Source organism: Haematobia irritans, unplaced genomic scaffold, assembly GCF_050003625.1.
Source record: "Haematobia irritans isolate KBUSLIRL unplaced genomic scaffold, ASM5000362v1 scaffold_26, whole genome shotgun sequence".
Lineage (NCBI taxonomy): Eukaryota > Metazoa > Arthropoda > Insecta > Diptera > Muscidae > Haematobia > Haematobia irritans.
In genome coordinates, this window is record NW_027445785.1 from 71,429 (window position 1) to 80,712 (window position 9,284).

Genomic DNA, 9,284 nt, shown 5'->3' on the forward strand with positions numbered 1-9,284 from the left:
TGTAGTATATTGGTACATAAATATAAGAAAATGTTAACTAATATATATGGAATGCATTCTACCTAGTTTCTACGAAAATCACATCGTTCAAACAAATAAAAATGTATTTGGCGCTATACAACTTTCTTCACAATGAGTTCATTTTAAGTTAAAGAGGCGGTCACTTTTTTCTGGGTGTATAAATGAGGTGTAAACCTCTAGTGCCTTGGAAATGTAGCAAGCCTTCAATAACTTGAGTTAAATAAATACAGTCCACTAAAAAGTTGTTCAATCTCAATGAAATGAACAATGTGCCAAATTAAGCAAATTAAATCATACTGGTGACTGAATATCAGAATGTTCAACAGTTTTTCAACAAAAGATTGGTTGTGTACCAAATTATAAAGTCTCTCTACGACTTCGAGAAAATGAAAAACCCATTTATATCAAATAACACAATACCATATGCATTAGCAGAACGTGTTAATAAGGAGATAGATGAATTGGAAAATTAAGGCATTATATCCAATGTAATAGCGATTGGGGGTCATCGTTGGTAGTAATCCCAAAAGCGGATGGAGGGTACTCCTCTGCATTGGTTATAACGTCGGTGTTAATATGCGGTTGGTAGATGCAAAAAAAAAATCCAGATTTTATTGTCGTCTTGATCTCTACAGAGCATATTTACACGTATTATTTGATGATTGTCGTCCGAGATACAAACGATCTCAACACATCGAGGCACATATCGAATGAACCGTCTGTATTTTGGAATAGAGACCGCTCCAGCAGAATTCAATAGAATTATCGACCAAATACTGCGTGAGGTTCCAAAAACATAAGCATACTTCAATGATATTTTGGTTCATGGCGAAACTGTAACTGAGTGCAAATGTACAGACTTTGAAAAAACGCCTATTGGCTATGACAAGAAATACTTTTTCGTTACAGAGCTACTCCTCCAAACAACGTTAAGTCGCCTGCTAAACAATATCGGAGGAGGCAGATTAAATTAAAGTTGGATGTATTGAAACTTTCAAAAATTACACCATCTTCAGATCCTGAGTTACCTGTCAGACAGCTACGTGAGGGAGACAGAGTACAAGCAAGGTCTTACATGGCAAACAACCCTACATGAAAGCTGTTACACTAACTGGATGAGTCTTCAATAAGTGGGGGAGAATTGTTATGACCATTAATCATCGTGCAGCCACTTCTATTATAACTCCCTTATCCCTTTTGAAGATCAATCAATATAGCATCCATAAAGGAAAAAGGCAAAAGAAAGCTGTCATTGTTGTTCACCTTTTCTTTATTCTTCCAGTATATACAATAAAATCATAAAGTCACCTATTGTAATATATCATAATTAGATTTAACTGTTAATAAATAATACAGAATTAGTATAACGGCATGCATTTTCAATTATTGATGACTGGAAATCAATTTTACGAAACGACACAGAATTTATATTATTTTATTCTTATTACTTATTATATTATACTTATTACATATTTGCATTAATAATAATTATTACTTGCTATATCATTAATTACAATAACTTTTTCTAGATTATTATATTAGTGAACATGAATACAATCATTTAGCTGTAACTGTCTTAATATAATTATTAACATACTTTTGATTATTTACATACCGTTAGGAACCACGCTAATGTGCATTGTATTGATTGAGTTTATAGAGTAGCAATGCTATTTATCCAATTACTCAGTGAGTATACCGTAAAAGCTATCATCCAATTAACACAATTAAACAACAGAGTAATAAATATATATCTTTTACATCGAATATGTAAACACAGATTTGTTCATGGGAGTTATTTTATTTTTTAAAATGTGCGAAGCTCTCCAGCTTTGCTAATTTTTTTTCCTCGTCTTCAATAATTTGTAGCCAGTGGTAGGAAGGAGGTTTAAAGCTATATGAAAATAGTTTGTTTTTATATAAATTTTCACAATTGGTCATGTTTACGTTCGATATTTTCCGATTCAGTATCATATGTTCGACAAGGTTAGCCAAATACAATGACTCCACAACTAAATCATCGAAAAACATAGATAGGTAACTAAAACTCTCGGGACTTTGTTTAGGAAACTCATTATTTGCACCATTGATGTATTTGATAGTATAAGAAGAATTCGTTTTGGCATATTTTATAAAATCTGAATCGTAGCCAAAGTTCCAAGATAATTCTGTAGGGTACAACTTCTGTCGATAGGGCTTGAAATCTATTTTGCCATCCTTCTGCTCATTTTTTGTTTGAATGGAACGAATAGTACCCGTGGTAATATCGGAATCCGTTTCGGACATTTGACTGTTTTCTTGGTATTGTGAATAGATTTCAGTATCTTTAAAGTGAACCAGTAGCGGAGCGGTTAATATAGTAGGACTCGTCCAATGACTTAATGGAGAATATTCAAAATTAGAAAAGCCCCATTGAAATTCATTGTTGAGAAAATTTCTACAGCTGCCTTCAAGAATTGCGTCTCCAGATTGCCGGGGAATTAAAGTTTGAGTTTCGACTGTTGACGTCGGAGCCGAATCTGTCATTTGAGATACAGAATATGTGAGGATATCTAAAATTTGATATTAAAATTAGCGAACGCTTAAAGTTTAGTATAGTTTATATTATGAACTTGCATTCATCAGTCCCGTCCCTCTTTTTAGAATAAGATCCATCAGTCGAGATACCAATTTCTTTAAACAGCAAAAGGTCAGTTTGTGGTCCCAGACCAACTTCTTTCACCAGTTTGGATGGAATCATATTCGTCTGGACTCCTACGGTGAGTTTGCTTGCTCTTAGACGTCTGTAAAACAAAATACTCAGCAATTTACTTTTTGTAACAATTTCAAAGCAAATGTAACAAAAAAGTTGGACTAGACATATTATTCTCTAATTATTATTGATATAATCTTGATTGAATCAGTGAAATTTTCATTGATTTTCGTACATTTTATGAAGAACCTTTTGTGAAATTTAACAGGTTGGCTGATAAGTCCCCGGTCTGACTCATAGATGGCGTCGCTAGTATTAAATGCATATTATTTTTATATAGTACCAACCTTCAAATGATTCGTGTCAAAATTTGACGTCTGTAAGTCAATTAGTTTGTGAGATAGAGCGTCTTTTGTGAAGCAACTTTTGTTATTGTAAAAAAATTGAAAAAATGTAAAAAAATGGAAAAAAAGAATTTCGTGTTTTGATAAAATACTGTTTTCTGAAGGGAAAAAATACGGTGGAAGCAAAACCTTGGCTTGATAATGAGTTTCTGGACTCTGCCCCAGGGAAATCAACAATAATTGATTGGTATGCAAAATTGAAGCGTGGTGAAATGAGCACGGAGGACGGTGAACGCCCGAAAGAGGTGGTTACCGACGAAAACATAAAAAAATCCACAAAATGATTTTGAATGACCGTAAAATGAAGTTGATCGAGATAGCAGAGGCCTTAAAGAAATCAAAGGAACGTGTTGGTCATATCATTCATCAATATTTGGATATGCGGAAGCTCTGTGCAAAATGGGTGCCGCGCGAGCTCACATTTGACCAAAAACAACAACGTGTTGATGATTCTGAGCGGTGTTTGCAGCTGTTAACTCATAATACACCCGTGTTTTTCCGTCGATATGTGACAATGGATGAAACATGGCACCATCACCAGGGGGGGGGGGGTGAGGGGGATCAAACCCCCCCGAAATAAATGAATATTTTTATATAAATAAATATATATTTTTTAGCTGCATAGAAAAATCTTATCGAAGATGTTGAAGAAAAGCTGGAGGTTTTATTTTGAAAAACGCTTACCTATAAAACTTGCACAAATCATAGAATACTAGTTGAAAAGCTCGAAAAAAAAACAAATTGTTTTTGTTCTCGCACCACAAATTTCATTTTTGAAAAATGTCTTCCTGTTTTTTATGTGTGTTTGTTGTTCTTTTTGTGAACATGACTCGCTTTGTTTGGCCATAGCAACAACAACGAAACAACCAAACACACATGTGTGTTTGGTTGGAAGCACTTGGAGAGTGCAATAAAGAGATATTTCCAAACGTGCATATTCTTTTAAAAATTTTGGTCACTTTGCCAGTTACTCAGGGATGGAAAATATAATTTTTAAGAATGTACAAAAAAGGTATTTTTGAGCGGAAAGGTACTTTTTACTAAATTTCAACAAAAATTTCACTGGAAGATTATTGTCAAGAGACTTAATTTTAAAGAAAATAAAATTTTGACAAAATTTTCTATATAAATAAAATTTTGCAAAAAAAATCTATAGAAAAAAATTTGCAAAATTTTGTCCATAGAAATAAAATTTTGCACAAATTTCCTATAGAAATAAAATTTTTACAAAATTTTCAAATAAAATAAAATTTTGACAAAATTTTCTATAAAAATAAAATTTTGCAAAAATTCTATATAGAAATAAAATTTTGACAACATTTTCTACCGAAATAAAAAATCGATAATATAGAATCGCATTCTTTTCTCGACTAAAACATTCTTGAAGTTCAATAAAATCCTGTTTTTGACTATTTCTTTTACAAAATCGAGATTTTCTTCCCACATGAACAAGTCTGTTTTGCCATATTTGTAAAAGACTATTAGCAAATAAGATTGATAAAGACTTTCTCAAAATATTAAAATATTTTGTCAAAGCTATTGTACCATAAATCTGATATCGACTCAAAAATGTCTACACAAAAGGTACTAAATCATTCGCGGGGGTATTACGGTACTGACCGGTGTGAAAAAGTATTGGAAAAAGTACTATAGTACTGCAGTTACTACCCTGCCAGCATTTCAAAGTTCCATTTCATCCTCATCGCTACCACAGACTCGTAAGTGACACTGCAACAATCGCCAACTGTGATAGTATTTTGCCATCACTATTCGCATGAAAGTACTTTGCCATCACTATTGTTACAAGAGCCATTTTATATTTTGTGAAACACCAAGCACATCTAGCTTCTTATAATTTATTTAAATAAAAATGATAATGAAGTGCTGAAAAGATAGTTATTTCGCTTAAAATTGTGAAAGGTATATTGGTGAAAAATTTTTTGACTTTCCAAATGGAATAAAGTGATAGTTTTACTACTATAGCCGACTGGATCTAGCCAACTTTGAGTAAGGTCAGTTAATAAATAAAGATTCTATGGCCAAATTTGGGAAAATTTGGACAATATGGGAGGTATATCTAAATCTCAACCGATTTCGATGAAATTTTGCACATATGGTTAGTGCTAAAGATGATTACATTTAGCCAACTTTGAGTACTATCGGTTGCTAAATAAGGCTTTTATAGCCAAATTTAGAAAACCCGGGCGGTACAAACGAGGGCAGTTCGGAAACTTTTAGCCTAGCACAAAAGGCGCGGTATAAACTGAAAAAAGTTAAGTGTTTTGGAAACTTCATCTCTGTTATGAACACATGTTAAATTTTGTTTCGATCTGGCAACTCCTTCATACAGAAACAGGTGTTCAAAAAAGATGCATCCGCAATTTTTTTACAATGGAAAAATTAGAAATGCGTGCTGTCATTAAATATTTATATAAAAAAGGTTTATCGGGACAAGAAATTCATAATGATATGGTGAATGTGTAAGGTGAAAGTGCTCCTTCATATGCAACAGTAAAAAATTGGGTTGCTGAATTTTGGTCGTACAAGCATTGAAGATGAACCACGTAGTGGACGTCCAAAAATGTCGTTTCATAACTGTTGATGAGACATGGATCCACCACTATACTGCAGAGACAAAAGAACAATCCAAACAATGAACGGAAGCAGGAGGAAGTGCCCCAAAGGAGGCAAAAACAATGCAATCGGCTGGTAAGGTTATGTCAACGGTTTTTTGGGACTTCAAAGGTATTTTATTGATTGACTATCTGTAAAAGGGTAAAACAATGAATTCAGAGTACTATTGCAACCTTTTGGATCAATTAAATGTACAAATTCGAGAAAAACGTCCTGGCTTACAACACAAAAAATAAATTTTTAATCAAGACAACGCACAAGCGCACAAGAGTGTTTTAACAATGGCTAAAATCAACGAATTAAAGTACGAGTTGCTTGATGACCCACCTTATTCTCCTGATTTAGCTCCCAGTAATCCACTATTTGCTAGAAAAGCGTTGGACTAAGTGTATTGAAGTTTCAGGAGATTATATTGAAAAATAAAAATATTTTTGAAAAACTAACTATTCTCTTTCATTGGTAGGCTAAGAAGTTTCCGAACCGCCCTCGTACATGATTTTTTGCACATATTGTTAGTACTATGGAAGATTATAGTAAGCCAACTTTGAGTAAGATCGGTTGATAAATTTTATGGCAAAATTTGGGAAAATCGGGCGATACATATGTTTAAGTTAGTAAATTAATTGAAATTAGAATTTTATCCAAAAATAGTTTTCATATATGAAAGTTCTCATTAGGATCTTATCTATTTCGGTCGGTTGCAACCTTGTAACAAAATATCAAATTCTATTGAGAAGCTTGCATTGTCAATTGTCAAACGCCCCCACCCCCTTCTCCATATTGGCTTTTTTGCTCGTTTTCGATCTCTCGCACCGTACGGTACTCTCTTGACTTTGTAAATACAGATAACCTTGGTTGCAACCTTGTAACAAAATGTCAAATTCTAATGAGAAGCTTGCATTGTCAATTGTCAAACGCCCCACCCTCCTTCTCCATATTGGCTTTTTACTCGTTTTCGATCTCTCGCACCGTACGGTACTCTCTTGACTTTGTAAATACAGATAATCTTGTTTACCACCTTTTGTATTTGAATTTTAAATAAAAGCTTACGGCTATCCCTTATTTTCTACAATCCACTAAACCAACTTGTGTTTCTTTTTTATTTTACGCTTACGGCGAACATTTTGGTCCTTCGAACCGGATTCTCGGAGTAATACAAGCTGGAATTAACCGGTCTGCTTTTCGTTGGGTTTTCCCTGCAGCTCATTTCATCTCCTCATCATTCATCAAAATGTGGAAAATCGTCAACTTCATCGTTAATATTGTAATTAATTAGGTAGGTGTAGTGCAGTTTTTATATTTAAAAAGTGAGTTCGTAATTAGAAATAATCGTGTTTGCAATAAAAAGGTCGTCATACAACGCGCCCGCACCCCCCAACTTGTCGTTTCAGTCGTGGGTTTGCATTGTTTTTGACATAGATGATAAATAAATATAAAGAAATAATTGCATTCATTTGGAATAATCGGAAAAATTGAGTGGAAATAGTGTATTGTGATACTATAGTGACTTGTTGTGGTGAACTCTGGTATAGAGCGGTGTTTTTGCTCGCGTAACATTGAAACCAATTTGCCGTCGGCAAAACATTCATTTGTTTATTTCGCTTTGTGCCGTCTGTCGCTTTGTTTGCGGCTACAATAACAAATTCCACACAATTCACCGCTGCAATACACTTATACGCCGTATTTGTTGTTTTTTCGTTTGATACATTTGTCCCATTATTCACTGGATTGCTTTCATTTTTTCGCGCATTCATTTGTTTAGTTTTGTTTTTCAACATATTTGCATACTAAAGGGCACCTTATACGGTCGGATAAACCCTGCGACACAACACGTTGCGGCGACAAATCCGATAGTATAAGGTCGTGTTCGGCAGTCGTGGGGACGTGTTGGCATAAAATCAAAACAACTTTGATTTTTGCTGGTTGGGTGGTACAAATCATTGAGTGTAAGGGGATGTTCGACAAGCATTATCAAAGACAAATTTATTTTTACATTAAAAACAGGCATTTCTGCAATGAAATTAATGATGGATCGCCAATTCTGGTTGAAAATTAAAGAAATATATAAATCTAAACCAGTATTGTGGCAAAAACGTGGAAAAATTCCACTTACAATCAATGGGAAACCAGGCGACAAGTATTTTGAAATTCATCAAGTAATTTGTAATATATTAAATGTGGATTACTTCAGGAATCATTGTTTTGACACATATACCAGGATTTTTTTTATTATTTTCTTACATTTTTTCAGTAAAAAATGGTTTCACCCATAAATCTTCGTACAATTTCATTGTTTGTTTATGCTTCTTCTTATTTTTTCATGTTGTCATCACATTTGTTCGTGCAGTGTAAGGGCAAAACTTGAACGAACACACAACAAATAGACGAACCTCTGTCGGAGTGTTTCTCCGACCGTCTAAGGTCCGCTTAACACCATAAAGGTTAATTTGTCATTCTCTCATTCAGTGTTGCCAACTCCACAAGGCCAAAAAGCACCAAAAAAATATTATAAATTCTAACATACCACCTTCCACCACAAAATCGAAAATTAAATGCTCTACTAAAAAAAAAAAATAAACTTCCGAAGATGTATTAAGAGGGGTATTAAGATCGAGTTTAGCCGCTAAAATAGCCATTTTAGCAAACTTTGTGAAAATTTGCTTTTGGTTATTCCCCATCAAGTTATAATAAAATTTGCAGCAAATATGCATAATTTTATGCCCATTTTTACTGAAATAGTTTTGACTTTAGCGGCAAAACTCAAACTTAGTACTCACCATTATGAACCGCTATTCAAGTATACACCTTGATCAGTTTTAATGCTTTCGTCCAATTCATTTTGATCAGTGATGTTTTTCACCTTTCAAAATATTAATATATGGAAGGAGTCTATTGCTTATTTCAGTTGTGCGTGCTTTTGTGAATTTAATACAAACGTTTTTAATGACATCTTTACCAAATTCAAAAATTCGACACTCATCGCTCGACTTTCCTACAGAATAACCTAAATAACAATATTAATTAAAAAATAATCAATACCAACTTCCTAACAATCAAATTCTATATTTGGCAATAAATTTCAGTTTCTTCGGCTCTTGACAGTCTAATCAAAATTGTTGTATCAATTAAACTTAATACTGTTCAAAATAAAAAAAGCACCAAAAGCACTAAATGAAAATGGCACAAAGCACCAAGTTGGTGCTGTTTTTGAAAAGGCACCAAAAAGGCAATTTGGTGCTTTTTAGAAATCAAAAAGCACTAAATTTGGTGCTAAAAGCACCAAATTGGCAACACTGCTCTCATTGATTCTTTTCATCAGTGATGGGATATAGTTGAATCGATCAAGTGGTATATTAATCGATTAGTAGTGTTATCGGTACCTTGATCGTATTCATAAAAGGGGTTGGCACGGTATATACAACTTTTGAATATTGTACGACAAATTGCTGGAAAATATTTTATTGCACTTTTTAATAGTTTTCTGATGATTTTTGATAAATTGTGTGTTGTTATATCGTTAATAACTACAAGTT

At 33.5% G+C, this 9,284-nt stretch overlaps 1 protein-coding gene across 1 annotated transcript; it reads right to left on the minus strand.

The window, feature by feature from the left end:
- Window positions 1-1,535: 1,535 nt before the first annotated feature.
- On the minus strand, window positions 1,536-7,454 carry LOC142242510 (uncharacterized). The gene is made up of 3 exons (XM_075314098.1): window positions 6,866-7,454; window positions 2,638-2,804; window positions 1,536-2,573 (listed from the first exon to the last, which is right to left on the minus strand). The coding sequence occupies exons 2-3, from the start codon at window positions 2,759-2,761 to the stop codon at window positions 1,822-1,824; spliced, it is 876 nt and encodes a 291-aa protein (XP_075170213.1). The 5' UTR covers window positions 2,762-2,804; window positions 6,866-7,454; the 3' UTR covers window positions 1,536-1,821.
- Window positions 7,455-9,284: the final 1,830 nt, after the last annotated feature.

Bases quoted from the DNA above. Each gene is read 5' to 3' on its own strand.
- LOC142242510 (XM_075314098.1), bottom strand. From the start codon at position 2,761: ATGATTCCATCCAAACTGGTGAAAGAAGTTGGTCTGGGACCACAAACT. The intron at 2,574-2,637 runs GCAAGTTCATAA...ATCAAATTTTAG, and splicing joins GAGGGACGGGACTGATGAAT to ATATCCTCACATATTCTGTA.